The sequence below is a fragment of the Mycteria americana genome, chromosome 10, assembly GCF_035582795.1.
Source record: "Mycteria americana isolate JAX WOST 10 ecotype Jacksonville Zoo and Gardens chromosome 10, USCA_MyAme_1.0, whole genome shotgun sequence".
NCBI classification, from domain to species: domain Eukaryota; kingdom Metazoa; phylum Chordata; class Aves; order Ciconiiformes; family Ciconiidae; genus Mycteria; species Mycteria americana.
In genome coordinates, this window is record NC_134374.1 from 8,456,003 (window position 1) to 8,479,290 (window position 23,288).

The window sequence follows — 23,288 nt, forward strand, 5'->3', positions numbered from 1 at the left end:
TGTCTTTTCTGGTGCAAAGGCTGTAAAGATCCCTATAAATTTTTTGGCTGAAACAGTGCTAAGAACTGGTTCAATGACATTCTTCTTGCATTCCAACTCAGTTCACAAAAGGCTGTGTGAAAATCTGACTTTGGTGCCTACATCCAACCAGAGACGGAAAGTTAAGCTTTCAGTTTAGGGTCCAGCCCCAAACCCCGTCAGGGTAGGCAGATTTGAGCATCCCTCTCTCACGGTGCCAAATGATGGAGAGTGATTCTGGTTTGACCTTCCATTTCTACCCCCTTTCATTCCACCCTCAACCCTAATTTTCATTATTCTGCCTTGTGTGACTGATTTCATTATTCAGACTTGTGAGAAGAAAGAACAATCCTAATCTCAAATTCTAGCCAGTCGGGCTAGTCAGGGGCTGCTAACAGATATCAGCTCTAGTATAAAGAAACAAGCAAGGCTCACATGGAAAGTGGGATGTAGCAGGGAACAAGAGGGAACACAATCCCTAGGGTGTCTCATCTACTCACATATCGAGATGCTATGCAAATTCGGAAGGAAACATCAGAACATTTTCTACTTTGATGTGAGAGAACCAAAGGTCAGTTCTTGATTCATTACGTTTATCTTCATGTAAGGCATTCATTGATAGCAAAATTCATTTAAAAATAACTATACTCACGATAACAATCTACACAGAGTTGCAATAACACTTCCATTCTTATACAAAGCCTAGGAGTGCTCTCTTTTCATCTGTGACAGCAATGCATCTTTATAGTCAGCCCTAGCTTTAAGAATAGAGGTTCAAAACTAAAATATCCAAGACAATATCCCAGTATCAAGGAAATGATAGTTTACACAATATCCCAGTATCAAGGAAATGAAACAATTATGAAACCATCATGTCAGGCATAAAAGCAAAATATGGGCAATTCCAACATTTTTGAGTAATCTCATAATACCAGGTAAAATCAGTCTAGCTTTTTATAAAATACTGAGTTAGACTTTTCCAAAGCAAGACTGTTTCACCCTGTATTACTGCACGTGGCATGAACTCGAGCAAAATTCCTCAGCAGTGTCTTTGACGTGGTAACTTCAGTAGGTCACAGCCTCTTTTTAAATGTCTTTCCCCATTTTCATGATAAGGCTTTTCAGTCTGGACAGTATAAGAAATGATTATTTCTTCCACCCACACACATTTCTTTAATATTAGATGAAACTTACTACATCAAAAGGCCTTTTAATGCATGCAAATTATTTCCTAGTATGGAGGGAATGATGCATTCGCAAGTTTTCTTACACATCTCTATGGAGGTGCAAACTTAACTGGCTAATGACTTATTCACACTTTCCCACATTTTTTGACTATAGATACTCGTCTACAAAGGACCATTCATTGTTAGCAAAGCTTTGATGTAGCATTCATAATAAGCTGGCTTCTGATGTGCTCCGCAGAATATCGAGTTCACATCATGCACCGAGCATTTTACTTTTACTTATCTTACAATGCAATTTTAATTTAGTGGATTTTGTAAGAGATAATTTACCATACAAAGATGTAAGCATTCATAGCTATGAATTAGTAAAGCTGTTAGCATTTAGCATGTGACTTGAATTGGAAAAAAAGCTTATGCAGACTGTTCCAGGGGGACATTAACACTAGCTGTCTCCTCACCCCATAACAACAACCCAGCGTGACACTGATGGGAGGTAACATGCCATCCGGCATGTCTGTGCAACCTTCTCAGTGCTATTCTGGCCTAGCTCTCCCCTCCCTCTGGGTTTAAGATTCTTCTGCCAACTCCTCATACTGCAGTGGTCTTACCACCAAGGTTTTTGAACTCAGAACATCAGTTTATCAGTCCAGAAACCTATGCAACAATATTATGCCTGCAAATATATTATTGATACTGACCGAATTACAAACCTAGAAGCCTAATTATACACAGAATGGAAAATACACTGAAAATCAGCAGCAGCAAAGAAAAAAACCTGTTTATCTCAAATTACATTTAAATAGCTGATATGGAATCGAGACGTTGGGACTAGCTCTGTGCAGTCATTTTGTTATGAAAACATTTTCCATAAATGTTTAGACATACAACTTTCCAGCTAACTCAGTGTGAAGGCTGAGAATGAACTTAAAACATCATACATGAAACATTATCAAACCTATATTTACTGACCGTATCACTTGTCATTATGGTACTTCAGGTACATATAATGACATATCAACTGAGCCAAACTGTAGTACCTCAGGGAAGCAAACAGTCCAGACCTGGCTGCACCAGTCATAACTGAACTCCCTACCTGACTGTCATGACAATGTCTTATTCACCAACGCCTGTTCATACATACAATGTACTACAGTTTCTTCTTTAAAAAAAATCTGGAGCTCTTCTTATTTCAATAATAGTGATAGTTCTGAAAACTGATTCAGAAATCTCAGATACCAGTGAGTTACTGTTTTTACCTGGACAATGAAGTAGACTGTGCTTTTTAAAAACCTCATTTTATCAATCTTCCTAACTACCTTTGGTGTAAAATGGTTCTCCAGCAATAGTCAGTGAGTAGCTCCATCCAACACTATTAGTATTTGAGTACTCAATTCAGATATTTGCTGGTTATTATCTGTGTCCTCCTGAACATGACAACTTGAGAAAGCTGTGACTGCTGTGTGAAGTCTGGTGAACCCACAGAGCAGTTTCAATTAATTTAAAGAACAATCTTTAATCTAATGCAATCTTCTGATCTGGCTACAAGCACAGCAGTAATTTGAACAAGCACAGCAGTAAGATGAGTGCCATTTGACTTGTAGCAGCTTTGCACCTTTTCAACATAAGAGCAGACCCAGCAATACCTACCTGAAGGGCCTGGAAGACCTGCTTGTCCCGGAAGCCCATCCATTCCTGGGTCACCTGGTGGCCCACGAACTCCACTAGGACCTGGATATCCAACGCCAGGAGATCCAGTTTCTCCACGATGGCCCTTGGAGCCAGGAAATCCTGGCAGTCCTTTTTCACCTGGGAAACCTAGCCCACCATCACCCTGTGCACAGCAAAGACAATTACAGCTGAAAATCAAAGAGATGTAGAAAGAATATACACCACTATCATTTTAACAAATGCCTAAGAATTTGGTCGGTTCTATACAAGTTTCAGATGGGCCTGTGAAGGTACATGGAAACCACTGTAAATTACCCATCATTATTTCAACATGCAGGAAAACTCAGTGACTATTAAAAAGAGATAATTTTGTTTAAGGGAAGGTGATGTTTCATCTTAAAGGTCAGTTTTTCCCAGAGCTTGGATAGTCCCTGACAGGCTTCTATGAGGAAATCACACCGACAAGAACCAGCTGGGTGAGCACCTGTCAGAGCCGAGCGCCAGAGTCCAGACCCAAAGCCTGGCTTTAACCATTGCATTAAAACAGGCGGCGGGGCTTGCCCAGGGGATTTTCTTTGTGTGACTTCCCTAGGCACGGAGATGAGCCGCAGGATGGATCTTCTCCTGGCGCATCCAACTCATCCCAACAGGTGCGTGTCTTCGTGTTGCTATGGATCCCTACGGTGCCTTGCCCCCAGAAGGGTCCGGGTGTTTAAATGACATCGTCTCCGGCTGGTGTTGTTTAAATTATGCCATCTCTGGCTGATGGTGTTTAAATGGCATCGCCTCTGGCTGGCAGCGGTGTTTAAGTGGCATCGTCTCTGGCTGGTGGTGCTGTTTAAATGATGTTGTCTCCAGCTGGTGGCATGCTTTTAATGGCGTCGTCTCCAGCTGACAGCGGTGTTTTAATAGTGTCGTCTCTAGCTGGCGGTGTGCTTTAAATGGCATTGCCTCCAGCTGGTAGCAGTGTTTTAATGGCATCGTCTCTGCCTGATGTTTGAATGATGTCGTCTCCAGCTGGCGGTAGTGTTTAAATGACATCATCTCTGGCTGGCAGTGGTGTTTAAATGCTGTCGTCTCCAGCTGTTGGCATGCTTTAACTGACATCATCTTCAGCTGGCAGTAGTGTTTAAATGACGTCATCTCTGGCTGGTGTTTAAAGGATGTAGTCTCCAGCTGGCGGCAGTGTTTAAATGACGTCATCTCCAGCTGGCAGCAGTGTTTAAATTACGTAATCTCTGGCTGGTAGCGTTGTTTAAATGGTGTCCCCTCTGGCTGGTGGCGGTTCTTAGTACGTTCTTAGAAAATACTGAACTAATGGGTTTGGCAGGGCATTAACTTTGCCCTCCAGGCTGACAGTGATCAACCCCAAGTCCAGCTATAAATTGACCCTAAGGGCAGTGGATTTCAGTAACTAGCTGAACACAGCTGTGCACTTGGTCCAAGGGACAGACTTAAGGTGCAGATAATCTATGAGATAATTATCTTATGACGTCATTTAAACTTTAGATATTTTATGTTGTATTTGCCAAAATGTAAGTATTACATATTCTAAAAGACATTTACTTTCTTTTTAATTAAAAAGATTCTGGTGTGATTTTTCTATCCCAACATTTATAATTATGCCTACAGTTTCTTTTATCTTTTAGGACATAACATAAAACAGCATTAGGGCCTGCTCCACTACTGGAAGTTTATCTTTTGACTGGGTAGCCAGAGGCATAATGAGTGCCAATTATTAATCCTGACCAAGACAAATTTGTGCTCAGGGACTGTGAGCTTTTTATATATTTGGAGACTTACCACAGGGCTAATCAGGACTACTAAGCCAGGCCTTTCTATTGTCTCCGCTCCTTATTACAATTCTGAAGCACTGCTGCTACGTTAATCTGAACTTACTGGAGGGCCTGGTGGGCCTGGCAAGCCTGGAAGTCCATCCCTGCCAGGGGTTCCAGGGATGCCTGAAGGTCCTCTGGGTGCTGTTGCCCCACGGTCCCCACGAGCACCTCTGCCTGTGGCATAGGATGGATCCCCTTTTTCTCCCTTAAGGCCTGGAAGACCTTGCTGACCAGCCAAAGCCTACAGACCAAAAGATAAAACAGAAATATGAACATGCAGAGAAAAGGCTTTGCTTCTTAAAAATGTCATATGAGGACAGGACACAATGACTGGAGCTAGAAAGAATCTCCAAAAGGTTTCCTATTGTATACATTACACTAAAAAAAAAAAAAAAAAGAGGAGGTTTGATTATTTCCAAATGTTTCAATCAAGTTACAACAGCTTTACAGTGGCAAGCGAAACCCTGGTATATAGCACTATAGTGACAGCAATCTTGGATGGCATCTAGGAACATTACATCACTCATGATATAACAAGGCCCAAGTATTGAATCTTCTTCCCTATTACTTGGTGACAGTGATGCATTTACTGACACCGATAAAGATACTCTGAAGACAAAAGACTGGTATCTTTATGGACTACGATTTTCAAAAGTAAATACTGTCAATGAGCAATGCTCAGCACTTTGGAAAATCCTGTTTGTTATGGTTGCTGTTTCATAAAAAACACAGCTCAACTCTCACTAATGTATTTAGCATACAGCAGTTGAGAAGGAGACTGCATCTATGGCACACAGTTTTTATAGCTATGAGCAATGATGTGGAAAGTTCTCCCCATTCGATTTTTCAGGTCTTCTCTCCATGCAGATGTATATCTGCTTCCCCAGCCAGCCCTCACTTAGGAAGAACCCTGGGTCTAATCCATGTATGCCTATGGCCAAGAGGCCCTGGGATGAATAATTGTTACTGTTTTTCTCTTGACTGCTAAATGTGCAGTTCTTAGAACTTAAGAACCATTTCTTCTCCCATTTTTTATAGGTGATAATTTCTCTACTTTCAGCTTCTTTTCACAGATCAGTTTCTGGGTTGCCTTTTTTTTTTTTTTTAAATCCAAACAAGTAGAAGAAAAGCAAAAAAGTCTGTTCTGCTTTCGCTACAATCAACACCAGCAATTGCACATGGGCACTTTTTCTCCTTTAATTCATGACAATCAATATAAACTCTTCCTGCCTTACCGGAGGGCCTCGCAGTCCTGGTGCGCCCACAGTGCCTGGGTCTCCACCAATGCCCTTAATCCCAGGCACACCAGGGCTTCCCGGTGGACCTGGTGGACCTGAGATGCCTTTTAGACCAGCTCTTGTAACTCCTCCATCACAAGCACAATCACCTGCCTCTCCTGGAAAATAGTCAACACTCCAAACTCAGTTTCATTTGGATAAAGACCCTTTTCAGTTGCAAGAGCTCCAAAAGAACTGTTTGATTCAATTAGGACAAAGCCATTCTCATATGATTTGATTTTGTGCCTACTCTGCTCAGGCAATGTGAGTGTCAAGCAAATGGAGCTCAGGTTTTGTCCAGGTTAATTTCTACACAATGCCCATCACCAAATTACCACATGCAGCATGAACCTCAGCACTTCTTGACCTCTTCCCAAAGGTTTAGACTCTCCAAAACAGATGGTTTTAGGAGAGTTTTAGGACAGAAGTCTTGTGGTTTTTTAAAGAGATAGTTATATGTCAGAGAAAGCAAATCCATACTCCCACTCACAGCAGGTTACAATGATCCTCAGCTGGATATCTCCATATTTCCCTAAATTGTAACTGGCCATGGATCCAAACAATCACAAAGCACAGTGATATCTGTGTCATCATGGCTTTTGCCACGGGTTCTGTCACACACTAAGACCCAAATTCTCATCATTTTTAGCACAGAGGAGAATAAAATTAAGTTTCTTTGTCATTTCCAGCCTATATTGCAAAAAGCAGTGAACAAGATTTTATTTCTAAGTCTCATTACATCTTATGGCTTTAAAGTATAACTTACTTAGCTAATTTTCTGGGTATGAGATGTTTATCTGCTTATTTGCCTGAGCAGAGTAGGAACTAGGAAATAGGATTTTGCTGGCAGTGCTGGGCACAACCCTCTCTAAATTGTAAAGGCTGTTGGCTCCTTTAATCCATCTCAGCCTCCCGTGATTTGTCACAAAGACACTTCTACCTCATCCCTTAGGATATTAACCACGTGTAAACATCTTTCTGAGGCCCAGTGACTCCTAAAAGGCTCTCCCAAAAGAAGAGTCAGTTACCTTTGTACCCCTTTGGACCCAAAGCTCCTGGCAGCCCTCTTTGTCCAGGCTCCCCTGGGGCTCCAGTCCTTCCATCCAGAATCGTGTCTGGGGGGAATGAAGGGCCTATATGCAGAAAGAAGGCAAGCAAAAGCCATGAGAAGGCTAGATTTCCAGCTCATTAATTACTTACAATGTCAGTTATGCAACTGACAGAAATGGCACCAGATCAAACTGCAACTGTGGAAGTTACAGAAGGAGATGGAACTTGGTTGATATCACAGGCTGCAGTCCTCTGCCATATGTTTGCTTCTAGCTTCTCATACAGAAAAGCAAAAGCTCTCACAATGTGGATGCAACAGAGTTTCATTCCTGTACTGCTCTACCATTGCACTTTTTCAAAGACTTAAACAGTTGGCCGAAGAACTAGCCAAACTGCGAACAGGTTGTATAAAGAAGGGCAGATGACTTAGTTCACGGCAGATGTGCCTTTACAGCTCTGGAAGAAGCTGAGACTCACATGGATAGAAGTTGAAGGGACAAATCAATGTATTGGTGATTGTGATGACTGGCTATTGCCCTTTTTGTTGGCACAGAAGCTATCATGTATGAGCAGTGTCTCTGCTGCTGCTGGCATGGTAGAGTCATCCCCAGGGCTACCCGCCTTCTGCAGAGCTCCTTGATTGAAGTTGCTGCAGCTCAGGAAAGAGACTAAATGGCAAAAAGGTTAAGGGGACTTTTCTTGTCCCTCACTTTATAACTGCAGGATTATTTTCTATATCTCTTTATATGCTGAATAGAATGAAACATGAGCTGACAGAAACAGCAGTGGAAAGTGATCTAACATAATCTAAAACTACTGTGTCTGAAAACCCTTCCCCTCAGTGACAACAGTAAGACAGAGTGCTGACCAGCACCCGTCTGATGTTCCATGGAAACAAACTGCAACCATCAGCTAAAAAGAGCTACAAGAGCTTTACAGACTCTGCAGAAAAATGAGCCGGATTTGACTCGCAAACAGTTATTGATAAGAGAGCACTTATTTCTTCTCCACAGAAAATCATTTCATCAGCCCATGCTCACTGGCTCCATCACTGGAGTGTGCCCTGTTTCGAAAGATTGGCTCTCAAAAATAAAACAGGCTGTTTGAACTCAGTTTACAGCAGAATGGTAAAACACCAGGTTTGTGTAAAACCAACCCTTTTCATGTAATACTTAATTTCTGAGGAAAACAAAAAAATGCATAGTTAATCCAATCAGGGCATCCATACAAATGAACATGTAAAAATAAAATCACATTTCCTTAGGTCTGAAAATTGTCTCTTCAGGCATCCTATCTGACTCCTGGTACCCCAAATACCTACTCACAAGACTAGACATTTATCCCAGGTGCTCATAAGGCCATGGTCTATTTTAATCTAAGCCAGTAGGAGACTAGCCTAGAACTTCAAAGTCCTCTGTGTCATAAATTGTGCCTACACAACCTTGTGCTTCAGTCTCTTAAGCTACCACTCTAACAATAATTAGCTGTATTTTCTTACTTCAGAGGGGTGGCTGCTGATATATATATTTAAGGTTGTGAGTTACAATCACAATGAGGTGTCAACCAAACATTTAAGATTTACAGATGAATAATCCTCACTGGCAAAGAAATAAATATATAAATGATTATTTGTCTTCTTTCACTCTGAATCCAGTATAAAAAGAGATGTTAAAAATATACATACGTGGTGAACCAGGCAATCCTGGTGCTCCTGGCAGACCCGGTAAACCATCTCTGCCGGGAGTGCCCGGTAATCCAATCGTTGTTCTTCCTGGTTCTCCCACTTCACCCTTCACACCTGGAACACCCGGAGACCCTCCAGGGCCCTTTCCATCTAGACAACAAGGACACAAGGAGCAGCTCTCCAGCAGCAAACGCATTCTAGTATTTTTAATGTTATGAAAAGTACTGTTGTGCCCAGAACTGCAACCATGTTAGCACAGAACAATTTGTAATTGCACTCAAAGGAAAACTAATCAGAGGCACCAACTGGCTCCCATTTACACACTCCTTTGGTCATCCAAAAAACTTCACAGGGCTGCAGTTAAGTCCCATTGATCAGCTAGACAATTAACTACATAAGACTGTGGTTTACTTATTTTCTGATTTCCTTTGAGTGAGATAATTTCCTTAGTAGTCCCTAGTCTCTGGATCATTGCAGGCCATGACTTCACAGATGACATTCAAGTGAAACAGAAACTTTCAAGTGAGATCTTTGATGGGACAAATGGGTTCCACCTACAGTGGGTTTAAATAGCTAATCTGTTAGCTCTCTATTGCAAATATGAAAACTCATTAAAAAAATAATTTTCAAAAACATTTGCTATTATTTAAAATGTAGGAAAGGTTCTGACAACCCACTCATTCGAAATGGAAATCAAACAACCAACCTCCTGTGTACACTACTACACCAAATATTCACACCTGGGCTGTAATCATTGTGGGACTAACTCTGCTCCCAAACCAAGTCAACATACTTGGTTTCCCTGTGTGTCATCCCTGCCTCCTATGTCTCATGCAGCAGTTTGCAAATCAGCCAGCTGACGGAGCAGGGAGAGGCTTGCTCCAATACCTTCACCATCTCCAGGCCACTACCCAGAGTCTTCTCAGCAACAAACACAGAAAACAGCCTGCTAAGGGCACTGTTAGCAGCTGCTTTACCTTTCTCCAGGGCTGGAAACCCTGGAGCTCCTCGAAGGCCTGGTAAACCACTGATCCCTTCATCTCCTGGAGGACCAGGTATTCCCGGGTTTCCAGGGTCACCTGGGGCACCTATTAGACAAATACAGAAAAACAAGGAGGAAAATCTCGTGAGAATTTCTGCCTAAAGACCCTCTTCAGTCAACTGCCCTGGTGGCCACTGATCTCATTGACAGCAAAGGTTACAAAGCCATTAGCAGTAAGCCTGTTAGTCAAAGTTAACAATAATGGGAAAAATTCCTCCTGACTTGTTGTTTCAAACTTGACTGCATGTGAAGGAGGAAGAATAGGAGAGATCATACTTTGTCCCCTTACCTTTATAGCTTTAGTTTGCATCCAGGCCTCATTCAGCTGTAGCGTTATTTAAGCTCATTTTCTCAAAAATATTCTTACCACATTGAATGACAAATAATAGCAGAATGACATTCAGAATACCCTTTCCAAGCAACACAAGGAAGCCATTTTTTCTTACTACACTGAAGACAGACACACAGGTAGACACACAGCACTTCCTCGTGCTGACACACAGTCAGCCTCCCAGGCACTAAATTTCATTCTGCCTTGAAACACATCATTCTGCAATGTGGGGATGAAAGGTTTATTGTAAACTCTGAAGTCATAAAAATGGGACCAAACGTATCTGTATGCCAACAATACAGAAATTAAAGGAAAAATAACAAGGGATGGGTTAGACCAAATACACAATGTGGAAAAGTGGTAAAATATATTAAGAAGGAAAGTTGGATCAGAAAAAGTGCTTTAGACGAGTTCCAAAACCAAATGGAAACGTGTACCTGAAATGACTACACCTTCCCTGTCAACAATGATAGGAGGGCCTGGGGGACCGATGTCACCTAATTCACCCTGTAGAAGAAAACACACACATTCAGATGGGTGATGGAGGGGAAGACTGTATATGGTAGCAATGTCTGTGGTCATTCACTGAGTAACCATCATTCTTTGTCTTGGTGAAGAATTCACTTTGTTCTTCTGCATTCACAATCATCTGCTGTCCTGACTTACCTACTTCCTGTCTGATGAAACTGATGGCTGATAAAGTGTTTGCTACTATCCAGCTATCCTCTGAAGGCATCCCGTTACCTCAATAGGAAGCACGGACGTGTATATACCATGTGTACCGGAGACCAGTTATCTTATCAACATATTGACCAATATCAGGTAGATTGTATTTGTTCACCTTGTGGTAAAAGCAAGAGAGCTGCTAAGAACATACCCATTTTTAAAAGCATTCATCACTGCAGCTATCTGTTGCCTTGGAATCCTGAATTTCAGTAATAGGAGCTTCCAGGAAAATGGATTCCTCCATAACCTCCATAAAATCAACCAGGTAGAACAAGCAAGTTGTGACAAACTGCAGTATCATTCCTTCCTCTCACCCTAACACGGTATCAAATCCCCTTTGAAACAGCAAGTGCAAAATCTGACTGTTGTCCAAACTGCCATCGTATTTATAACACAAACACCATGCAGCGAGCCAAGGCAATGCACACCTTGTTGCTTCTTCCAGTAATACTCCTCTGTGCATAAACCTGTACTACTACTTCCTCCACGTGCTCTGCACAAAAAGCCCTTCCGTACTTGCATTTCACGTGTCTGCCAACCATATACCAATCTTGGTGGCAGATAAGTGTTTTTCACAGCAAACTACTACCCAAACATTTCCCACTCAGTTTCCAGATGTCTGACTGCCCAAGTTGTGAGATACCCAGAAAACATCTGCTATGCGTTGCCTATCTCCAGTATGAGAAATTGAACACATTCTTTTCAGGCTTGTCAATACTTGTAGATCTGTGATCTAAGACTTCAGCTAGCCTTGGCAACTATCTTAACATCTACTTACTTCCATCTAATCTTGCCTCAGTTGCCCAGTATGTATGGCATCGGTGTAAGGATAAAGGAGACCAGAGAGACTACACCTACAATTCTAAGTCAGGAAGTTACATGAATGAACATTGTAAAGGTATTAAAATATCTGAGTGTTCATAGTTCAGCAACCATTCATTTTTATCCTTCACAATAAAGTAAATGAGGAACTGAAACATATTGAAAATTACAGTGATACAGAGGTAAAGAAGAGATTTGACTGGGGCAATGATACTTACTTATTCATGCAAATATCTTTAAAAAAGCAATGCTTTAGTATTTTCATGTGAGAAGTTACCTTCACGCCTTCGACTCCATCCAGACCTGGATAGCCTGGAACACCTGGATGACCCTGCAAAGTCACACAGGGCAACACTCTTAAACAGTGACACAATAAGACAGTGGCATTATTTGTTAGCTGAGACATCTGCAGTGTCTGGACTTGAATCACAAACCCAATTCATTGTCCTACCAACATTTGCAGAAGAAATAAAGAGAAAACTGATGGCATCAATTTCTCAGCACTCACAAAATACCAGAGGTCCTTTAGGTCTCCTTGTGCTGTAAAGGTGGTGAGAACTTGTGAGCAGGCATGAGGGTGTCCAAATCAGGAGGACACCTTGGAGTTCTCACAGAACTGTAGAAATGCTTGTGGAGTGAGGAGTCTAGAACATTATTTTCCTTGTCCCCCACATTTTCCCCTCCACTCTGTTCCCCTCCAACAAATTATTGGCACCAAAACATTTAAAGTGATACTGGAGAACCAGCTCTCCAGCTATCCATTTCCTGGTAGCATTCTGAGGGACACCAAAATTCCCCTTGCGGGTGTGTGACTGGAAATCTACACAGAAGTGACCTACTCTTCTCTATTGGGTAACACATTCAGCCTGGACCAGTATGGATTGCATATCCCACTGCCACTGCAGACAAAATGGGATTCCAAGAGCTCTGGAGCAGGGAACCTTAACTTTAAACCTTGCCTGTGATTCTGAAGTCTTGGACAGCTGTAGGCCCCAATACAGCCCAATCACAGTATTGTTGAGAAACTTGTCATTAAGGGCTTGTTTTTAATTATATAATTTTAACAAATAGATATGAATTAGATTATATTGGAGATACCATCACCTTCAGTATATCTTGAAAAGGACATACATAAAACAAAATATACAAGAAAGTGACTGAATTCCAGGCTGCAAAATGAAAACTATAATTCTGAAAGTTGCTTTCTTGAACAACTTCCACTACTGTATCTGCAAGTGGAAGTGCTTTAACACGTTTTCAGCCACTTGATCACCTGGCCTTTTCCACCCCCAAAAGGGGAAAAGTGGAAGAGCTGATTGTTCCAGGAGGGAATGTACAATTTCCAGTCTGTGGATGTGGTCCTCTGAATACACAGGGATAACAAGAGAGACAGTTAAAGGGATCTAGAGTTTTACATGGAATTTCTAGTTAGCTCTCACTAGTTTAATAAGGCAGGTGCATTCATCCATCAGAGAACTTGGAGCCAGTAGATAAGGAAGTCAGTATATCTTAAGATGGCTACTGTAATTGTAAGTACAGTAAAAAATAAAAGAAATTTCACCTTTCTCCCTGGAATCCCATGAGTTCCATCCAGTCCCAAAAGACCCTAGAACAGCAAAAAACCGTTAACTTTCAGAGGATCCATCTCAGTCTGGTCTTACTATATCAGGCTCCAAATACCTCAGCACCAAAGAATGAAAAGGTAAAATTTTCAAAAGGAGAAGCTACTACTGATTTTCCATATCTCCCAAATATTAACAATCATAATTGAAAAAATTCAGCAGAATAACTGATAAAAGCAGTCTTATCTTCTTTAGCCATTGTCTTTCTAATCAGCGGTCCAAGTTAAATAAGTCATGGTGTCTCAACTTACTCGGAAGTTAGGTAGGTAGTTTGTAATTATAAAGCCATGAAACTTAATGCAATCAAGACTTGCTATCTTGACAATTTATTCTGCACATGCAGAACAGAATGCCTTGGTCTGCCTGTTGCATATAAGTACGTCTCTGCAGGGTCATGGTGGTTTGAAGAATCTATAGCTGGTGTGTGACTGAGCAGGCTGTTAACTCCCACATTCATTGACTAGTTAGACCAACATCTATTGCCAGCTTGCCCATTTCTTCCCCTTATATCTATCTGTGTTCTCTCTTGGCTGGTTCTGGCATTGGTTAAGAGTTCCCTAAAGCCCCTGCAAGGCCTCTTTATTATCTTCATTTGGACCTCCTGCAAGCTTCCTTTTTCTGTGAAGCTTTCAAAAAAACTGGAAAAACACAGGCCCTGCAGTATGAAGACCTCCACTAAATACTTCCGTATGATTTTGTTGGACTGCCTTGTGTGTATACATCTTTCATCTCACCTTTAATCTGAGACTTTACTGAGATAAGACCTATCTATTGGTTCTGTTGTTGTATGGCTACCATGGGACCCAGTTCTATGTCTGAGACTCCTACATGCTTTGGGAATGCTTCTGTTGATGAAAGACCCACTTCATGTGTTTGAGAACAGGCATTTAAGGACTTTGTAAAGTTACCTACCCTGCCACCCGGTAAGCCAGGCACACCTTTTTCTCCTTTTTCTCCAACACCTCCAAAGCCCTGAAGAAAAATGTCAACATTAAATCTGTGGCCTGTTTGGAATTGAATAGCACAGCCCTAAGACAAAATGAGCACAACCCCATCTATTAATATAAACAGTACAACAGCGAGACAAGGGTAACTGACTGTTTCTGTTGGGACTCTTTTGCCCCAGAAAGAAAACCTGTATCAACCAGACTTGGCAGTATGTGCAGTACATTATCTTCTCCGTTACCCATGACTTCCATCCATTTAAACCATGGCACATCTCTCAGTAGCAAATGCAAGTAACCCCATGCTATAAACAGCAAAGTCTTGTCACTGCTGCTCTGTATTGTATTCTACATTTAGAAATTATTTCAAATATCATTTCTTAACAGCAGCAGCTCAAGGGAGTGCTCAGAGCACCCTTTTTCATTTCTAAAGCCCAAGAATGACACAAAACTAGCATTTTCACGCTCAACATTTGGAAATGTTTGGTCGTTTTCCCAGTCAGCAAGAAGTATCAAATCCAAGATAGAACAGCAGGATTTAATTTCAGTGAGAGTTACAGTAGTTAAGCAATTTTCAGGCTTCAATCTTGAAATATCTTATGGTTGTGGATAAGTTCACACATATGTTCAACCCCACCAGTTTCCACGGGCCTCTTGTGATGCATAAAGCTAAACATGCACATAATGGAACATGTCCAGAAAGGCTAATAACAAACTGTGCTTCATGTACAGGTTTTTCTTGCATGTCTTTCTACTAAGAACATCTGTACGTTGAAGAAACTGGCAAACAATTTATCTTATTAGTCAGAAGTTCCACAAAATATTTATTCCCTAAACTTATCTAAATAACCTGTGTTTACAAAAGGTTGTAAGCTGGGAACTAGCTCTCTGGAATCCAGGGATAAATTGTTGTTCTTGATTCATACAGAGATGCTGCTACACATTCCTGAGTTTATGAGCACTAATGTTAAACAGCCCATTTGAAAACCGGATATATATAGACAGACAGAAAGATCTGCATGTGCTATACATCTTTAAAGTAAAATAACAAAAAATATATTTAGACATAATTAAAGGGAAAAAAATAGGATTTTTTTTTAAATATGCCTAGTGCACTGTGGGACATCAAGAAACGCTGCCATCAAGTGGCCATGTAAAGGGTACGTCAACTTGAGGTCTCTGCCAACTGCAGATTACATATACTGAAATTATGGCTGCTTTGTAATGTCTGTAGTAGGACAGCATTATCTTCTTCATATCTCCAGGATAAAAACCCTATCATATTACTGTTACACTCTTCAGAAAGTCTTGTGGACATTTTTATCAGATTTTCAAAGTACTCTGGTGCCTAGAAACTCCTTTAGAGACCTTGTGAGCTATTCAGAGTGTTGAGCCATCTAACCCATATTAGGCATATATTAAAAACTCTCCTCTGTCCTTACCGGCATGCCAGGCAATCCTTTGTCTCCAGGGGATCCTTGAGGGCCTGGCTCACCCTGACAAGGGAAAGAGGTAAACACAATAAATCACTGTGCCCGTGAAAGCAAGACTTTCCCCAAACCACCCATCATACTCCTGACTCCTAAAGTAAGGCCTTGTAATTTTTTTGTCAGCAAGTATACTTGATTTGTGTCATCATGTGCCAGATACCTCTCAGCACAGTATCTCTCAGCACAGTGCCAGTTCATGCAACAGATTGTCTGTGACCACTTCGCATGGCTTCAAAGAGCACTACGTGGGAACTGTTGTTCTACTGTCCTCTGCTGCTAGAAGTCAAACTAGAAGTATTTCATATCGTCATTTAGGGATTTGGAACATGAACAGTACTTCATGGAAAGCAGCAAAATAACACATGATGAGATAGCATAATGTATTCACAATCCTGCTTACAAATTCAAGAGTGAGCCAAAAGGAATGGCGTTTGTTTGAATCTCACCTCACACTAATGTAACTCCACCAAGCAAGACAGTATCTCTCATGACTTATGCAGGGGCTTAGGCAAGCTCAGACTGGGCTCCCAAACCAGCCTGTATAGGTCCCAGATTAATTCAGTATGTCTAAATTTCATGTGTGTAGAGAATCTTTAACTCAAGATCCATACAGCTTTTAGAAAAACACTGATGAGCTAAATATGTATCTCAGTAAATGCCAGGATAACAAAGTAAAGGAGAGAAATCTGATTATTTCAGAGTAGTGTGCATCATCATCAAAGCAAAAGAGCTGGAGCTTTTTATTTATTTTTCTAAATGGATTTGGTTTTTCTGCTTCAGTTGACACAATTTCACAGGTCAAACAGAAACAAACTACAGTTCATTTATTTTTAGGATTAATGATGAAAACCTTTAAATAGCTTTCAGATTTCTCCTTCTGAGAGGTATGTATTCTCCAGTGGTCCACAATGCTCTGAGCTAAGAATATTTTTATTCAATAGCCATCTGGCAGATTAAACTAGTACAAAAGATGATTTTGATTTGGAAATATAACAGCCCTTACTGTCCAGTAATTTCATTCAGCCTTGAATGAAAGAGCATGGGGACAGGGAGGGTTTGTAAACTGAATTTACAGACCTTTTCTCCTTGCTTCCCTTTTGGAAATCCCATGAATTCCAGTATTCCAGTGGATGGTGGGGGACCTGGAGGGCCAGGCAGCCCTACATCGCCCTGTTGGCAAAAGAGGAAGCTATTAACATAGGCAGAACATGTTTGATTTCCTATGATAGTGGCTTGCAAATCAGACAAAAGCCACTCTAATTATACCCCCAGATACATAATATCTGTGTGCCTGCATGCTGGCTCAGGAGTTTGTCATGGAAGTCAAAAGATCAGACTGAAAATTAAGATGAACAAAATGCATTAAATCTGTTTCTGCAGCAGCACAGAATCAAGTCCCAAATTGAGAACTTTGAGAAGCCCCATTATGCCAGCATAAATTCTCACACAGACTGCAGGACACCCATTTAGGACAGTGAGACTATAAATTACACATTGGTTGACCCAAAGAATATTATGAAAGCCAAAAAGAATGAGGTCAGTAGAATAATTCAATACAAGAGGTGAGGGTCCAAAGAAACTGACAGACAGAGATTCAAAAGATGTCGAAGGACCTCATGTTTCGATAACCATGAAAATACTACACTGAACTGAGATTTTCCCCTTCCCCCTCTTCATCCAGAAAAAGCTCCCATCCTTTTTTTGTGTACCAACGGATAAGGAACCAGCAAGACTCTTTAGTAATTGGACTGTCAATCCGTCCAAGAGAAGAAAAGAAAAAGGAAAAGAAGAAAATGCTAGAATCTAGCCACTTTCCAGAGAATCAAGCTATGATGGAACACTAGAGTATTATTTCATGCTCTTTCCATAACAGAACAAGTTTCACCTACCTTTTCTCCCTTCTCTCCTTGAAAGCCTAATCCCATGTTACCCTAGGAGAGAAAAAACCCAATGATGAATGAATAATAAAACAATAGCAACAACAGCATCACTATCTAGGCCCACAGCACTGTTAAAAAAAAACAACAATCAGGTGTAGAAAGAAGACAGGAAAGGTAGGTACTTACTTTTGGACCTGGTGGCCCGGGGGGACCCATTGGACCCTAAATGTGAACAAGATCAAGATTTTATTTCTTTTGACTTAATTAGGATGCACACAATTGGAGCAATGCTGGGATCTGCAGTGGTACCTGAACTTTCATCTCTTGCCCCCAAAGCAAAAGTAACTGATACACATGATCTTCAAGTCTTCACATCTATAATAGACAGCATAGCCCTTTGGTACCATGGTTAACCAAGAGCAAACTTCAATTTAAAAGCAACAAACACGTAGTTCATTTTTACCTCTGCTCAATGGAAACTCCCTTGTAGTAGCTTGAAAAAGCAACTCTTTAGCACATTTCATGATGACAAAGGCTCCAAATATGCAGAGGTCAGCATATTCCCTCTAGTCCCAAGATGAGGAAGTGCTCAGAACAGTATAACGTAGTGTTTGTAGACAGCACGCTACGGCTTTGCCGGAGCCCTCATTCATGATTGCTGCTCTGAACACTGGTCCAGAGAGAAGCCTTCCCTCTTGTGATTAGATTAAACTATCGAAGTTCAAGCTTGCTATGCTTGAAGTCAGCTGTGCTCAGTCCTTTAAGATGCACACACACTTTTGCTCATTGTCATGACACAAATACAGACAAGGAGGGAAAACTGCCAACATTTCGAACTGTTCTATCAACAAGTTCAACAGTTGAGGTCTCTTACCTGCAAACCTGGTAATCCTATAGGGCCTGCAGAACCTATTGGACCTGGAAAACCTTTTGGGCCCTAGAAGAAGAACATAGGACAAATACAGAATGTGTAGCACTTACCCATCAAACCCCAACGAAAGACAAAATGAGTCCCAGGAAACATTAAGTAATATCCCCTAATTAAGTATGCCAATTTAAATACTATAACAACTCATTTAATATTATTAGATGTATTTTGAAAATCAAAGTCACAGAGTTCAATGGTAGAAGGGAGTTTGATTGAAAAAGGAAAAATGGAACAGCTAATAGCAAAAATCTGACTACTTCTACCATAAGGTGGATCCACTCATACCATTACAAAGCTGGAATTGCTCATGCTACTGGTGTCACACATGTAAATACACGGCCCACTAATTTGAAAAGTGTCCTTGAGAACCAATACAAGAAAAATTACCTCCTTAATATTCTTTAAAATCATTATTCCCCAAATTAAATAACTTACAGAAATTCCATCCAGTCCAGGAAGACCATTTTCTCCCTAAAAATTATAAATGCATGAGTAAAAATTACACTATGTTATTGCAACAAACTATAAGGAACATTAAGTTTTGTATAAATAGAAATATTTCCTGTTAGTTAATATTAGATCAAGTGTAAATGGGAAAAATCTTTTGACACCTGTGCTTCCATATTTAAATTGGGTAATGGAGATTCCAAAACTCCGGAGAAATTACAGCCATTTTATTTATGGGTAACGAGAAATTAAAGTCGCCTGGAAAAAAAATTGTATTAATTGTAAAAACACTGGAAAATACACTATAAAAACTTTCATTACAAAACCACTTAAAATATGTAAAAGCATATCAATATTGTATCTAATTATCTGTATTTCCCATAAATACTGAAGTAAGTAAATAAAGATCTGTTTAACTTTTATCAATTTATGAGTGTATATAATGTGGGTAGAATTTTAGAAAAGTTCTTAATTTTGACCAACAAAGTCAGTGTGAGGGGCCTTACATGACAGAATAAATTTCTTAATATTTTCAATATTTAATGAAAGATGAGGCTGCTAAATATTGCTGAGTTCAGTACCACAAGAGGTACCAAATCCTTTGTAGATTTATTCCAAACCTAGTACTTCTGGCAAAAATCAAAACCATGGTAATCTGGTGAGTGTTTGTTTCAAGGCAACAAAGAACCAAATCTTTTACATGAGCATATTCAAGAACCTATTCACTGTTCTGAACAATAAACTGAAATTGTCTATCCATAGTTTGTATTTTCTGTACAGGAAATAAAATTACAGACTTGATACAGACATTTCAGGGTGAGGTCCTTATTAAGTAGAGTAAAATCCTGACGTCACAGCAGCAAAGGATGGAATACTATGAGTGGGATATGATATTCATGTATTTAAACCAAGAATATGACTGATTACTTACTAGTACCTCCCAGTACAAAAACCACTGGGAAGCAGCTGGGATCTCACAGCAGAAATCTTAACATGCTCTTGCGAGTTTCCTGAGCTGTTATTTCAACAGACCTGGCACATGCAAAGTTCTGAGCGTAGGTGAAGGGCCCCTCCTTTGCTATATCTGCATCTATAAACACATACGCTACCTCATATAAGCCAGGATAAGCTTACAAGAAATTCCTCACATCCATGGTTTGACACCACAAACGAATGGCGCTAGCTCTCCAGAGACAAGTGAAGGACCAGCAACTACACTGAACAGTAACAGGATGAGCAATGTCCCAGCATCCTAGTATGGGACGAACAAGATCTCTGCAAAGACCAAGCAATTCCAAGTTCTGAGAGAATTCTGTGTTGGTTTTAATGAAGTTGTTATAAGGCCTTTTTCACAGCTCTGCATTCAGGCATACCCAGGATACCCATGTCTAACATCATGAGCAACCTAACCTGCAGCATCAGCCCTGCAACCTGTAGGACATCAAAGTGTTTATCTTGTACTGCATTTTCTCCTATGTGATGACAAGTCTTACCTTCATTCCTTTAAGGCTGCCTTGAGCAAAAACAGGTTCTCCTTTAAGGCCTTTAGGGCCAGGACGACCCTGATTTAAAAAAAAAAAAAAAAAAGTAAAAAATAAATTTCTGGAAAAAATACTGATTTAGTTTTGAAAGCATTTATATTCAGCATAATGAACAAAGCAAACTCCTGGCTCCAGTAAACTGCAAAAGTACCACTACAGCTTTGTCAACGCAGCTGTGGTGTTATGAGAACTTAAGACTTCCTGCAGCTTTCAAAAAACAAGGTTCTGCAAATATTTTCTCTGGTATTTTCCTGTTTATATTAGATTTCCCTTTTATTTTAAGGCTTTGACAACTTTTAAGATCCTATTTGAATCTGTTTGACATGGTGTAAGCCTCCTGCTCATATGCATATCAATGCCAGCCAGAGGGACCTTGACAGGCTAGAAAGGTGGGCCTATGCGAACCTCATGAAGTTCAACAAGGCCGAGTGCAAGGTCCTGCACATGGGTTGGGGCAATCCCAAACATGGATTCAGGCTGGGCGATGAGTGGATTGAGAGCAGCCCTGTGGAGAAGGACTTGGGGGTACTGGTGAATGAAAAACTGAATATGAGCCAACAATGTGCGCTCGCAGCCCAGAAGGCCAACCGTATCCTGGGCTGCATCAAAAGCAGCGTGGCCAGCAGGTCGAGGGAGGGGATTCTGCCCCTCTACTCTGCTCTGGTGAGACCCCACCTGCAGTACTGCGTCCAGCTCTGGGGCCCTCAGCACAGGAAAGACATGGACCTGTTGGAGCGAGTCCAGAGGAGAGCCACGAAGATGATTGAGGGGTTGGAGCACCTTCCCTGTGAGGACAAGCTGAGAGAGTTGGGGTTGTTCAGCCTGGAGAAGAGAAGGCTGCGGGGGAGACCTTATAGCAGCCTTCCAGTACTTAAAGGGGGCCTACAGGAAAGATGGGGAGGAACCCTTTATCTGGGAGTGTAGTGATAGGACGAGGGGTAATGGTTTTAAACTGAAAGAGGGTAGATTTAGATTAGATATTAGGAAGAAATTTTTTACAATGAGGGTGATGAGACACTGCAAGAGGTTGCCCAGAGAAGTTGTGGATACCCCCTTCCTGGAAGTGTTCAAGGCCAGGCTGGATGGGGCTTTGAGCAACCTGATCTAGTGGAAGGGGTCCCTGCCCATGGCAGGGGGGTTGGAACTAGATTATCTTTAAGGTCCCTTCCAACCCAAACCATTCTATGACTCTATCTCTTGTTTAACACTGTTAATCACCGAATTTTGTTTAGAATCAATGAGAGAAAAAGCTGGTAGACTGCATGAACCTTCTGAAAAAGCTGCCATTATAATTCTAGATTTACCCAATTTATTTTAATCTTGATCATCCCATCCAATTTATCTGAGCTGATTTCATTTAATGGCCAACTTAATTTGAAAGGGGTTGGCTGATCCAAGCAGCTTTCCTTGCCAAAAATGTAATTCTACAAGCATTACAAAATAGAAATTTGAGCAGCAGGTATGAGTAAATCAGTTACTTTAGAAAGCAGTCCTTTAATTTGATCTTATTGCTTCAGCATTTTTCAACGTCATATGAATTTCAAGTCTGGATGATGTAAAGATGCCTTAGCACAGTTTAGACGTGCTGAAACAAATGGCATTATTTACATCCACCAGCTGTATCTTCTTCCTCTTCTTCATGTATGTGTGCAAAGGAGTTCCATTACATGTATGATTAGTCACACGACCTGTGTTTGTAATATTAGGCTTCAAATGTGAACAAATATTCAAATATTTGTCAAATATTTTAATATCAAGTCAAATATTTTTTGCTTACCCTTCAAAAATAACTATGTACTTTTATAAAAGTCTATAATTCCCAAAAGCTTCTAAGAGTGGAGTTCTTATAACTAATCCTACCCACTTAAAACAGAGTGTAGAGTGTGACCCAGCTACCTTCACTTCCTCTACAGTCAATGCAGAAAATCGGGTATCTCCAAAGACAATTCATCCTGAAAGGTAGAGGGGGAGAACTGCTCTCGCAAGTACCGGTCTCTGTAAGAGGGGAGTCCAGATGAATAGATGAGACACTTAACTTTAAGGTGTCCAATGCAGGCTAGATAAAACTCCAACCTGGTAGAAAAGTGTTTTCAAAAGTAAAACACATACCCTGGAAAGTAAATCCTATTGACACTCAGTGAGACTGAAGCTTTTGGCTATCTTAAGACCTGAAGGAAGGCATCCAATATTTGATGCACAGACCCGAACATGTGATAACATCCTTTCCTGAATCAGTTTCACTAACTTGAAACATGCCAGGTAGAATATTGGAAGATGTTTGACACTTCATGGTTCTTAAAAAATTTATCATGATTTCTTCTGAGTTACCTTGAATACTGCCAGTGCCAATGGTATAACTTGGTGTGGGAGCATACTGAATTCACAGGATCTTCATTTTATCCTCAGAGTGGAATTTCAATAAGAAAATTATCCTGAGCTCTAACAACGCTAATAAACTTAGGGTTATTAGAGTTCTTCCTAAGTACTTGGGAGTTACTTTTCCAACAATGGCATGAAAAGCAAATCCTGGCTTAGTGACCTCAAAACACCATATTTGAGTTGGGACGTACAGGCAGCCCAGGTAGGCCAGGAAACCCATCTGATCCAGAAACACCAGGACTCCCAATGGTACCATTGCAGCCATCGAGGCCAGGCAGACCTCTAGGTCCAGATTGCCCAGGGTGACCCTGTGTAAAGGGGAAAAAAGAGAGAATGACTGACAGGATGCATTATTTTATTAGTAATACTGTCCCCAGAAAACTGATATCTTCCAAATGGCAACACAAAACAAAA

At 40.8% G+C, this 23,288-nt stretch overlaps 1 protein-coding gene across 4 annotated transcripts in view; it reads right to left on the reverse strand.

Moving 5' to 3' along the window:
• Positions 1 to 23,288, reverse strand: part of COL4A6 (collagen type IV alpha 6 chain) — a 143,142-nt gene that overhangs the window by 22,083 nt on the left and 97,771 nt on the right. For all 4 annotated transcript variants that reach the window (XR_012777291.1, XR_012777290.1, XM_075513114.1 and 1 more), the window contains 18 exons: positions 23,066 to 23,182; positions 20,448 to 20,516; positions 18,943 to 18,978; positions 18,454 to 18,516; positions 17,766 to 17,801; positions 17,589 to 17,630; positions 16,777 to 16,869; positions 15,652 to 15,705; positions 14,178 to 14,237; positions 13,205 to 13,249; positions 11,921 to 11,974; positions 10,533 to 10,602; positions 9,700 to 9,810; positions 8,723 to 8,872; positions 7,017 to 7,121; positions 5,947 to 6,107; positions 4,773 to 4,952; positions 2,853 to 3,036 (listed from right to left, as the gene is read on the reverse strand). Coding sequence is in view for 2 of the 4 variants with exons in the window: in XM_075513114.1 (XP_075369229.1) it covers positions 2,853 to 3,036; positions 4,773 to 4,952; positions 5,947 to 6,107; positions 7,017 to 7,121; positions 8,723 to 8,872; positions 9,700 to 9,810; positions 10,533 to 10,602; positions 11,921 to 11,974; positions 13,205 to 13,249; positions 14,178 to 14,237; positions 15,652 to 15,705; positions 16,777 to 16,869; positions 17,589 to 17,630; positions 17,766 to 17,801; positions 18,454 to 18,516; positions 18,943 to 18,978; positions 20,448 to 20,516; positions 23,066 to 23,182 (1,630 nt within the window). In the remaining 2 variants the exon portion in view is untranslated. The remainder of the gene's footprint in view (positions 1 to 2,852; positions 3,037 to 4,772; positions 4,953 to 5,946; positions 6,108 to 7,016; positions 7,122 to 8,722; positions 8,873 to 9,699; positions 9,811 to 10,532; positions 10,603 to 11,920; positions 11,975 to 13,204; positions 13,250 to 14,177; positions 14,238 to 15,651; positions 15,706 to 16,776; positions 16,870 to 17,588; positions 17,631 to 17,765; positions 17,802 to 18,453; positions 18,517 to 18,942; positions 18,979 to 20,447; positions 20,517 to 23,065; positions 23,183 to 23,288) is intronic.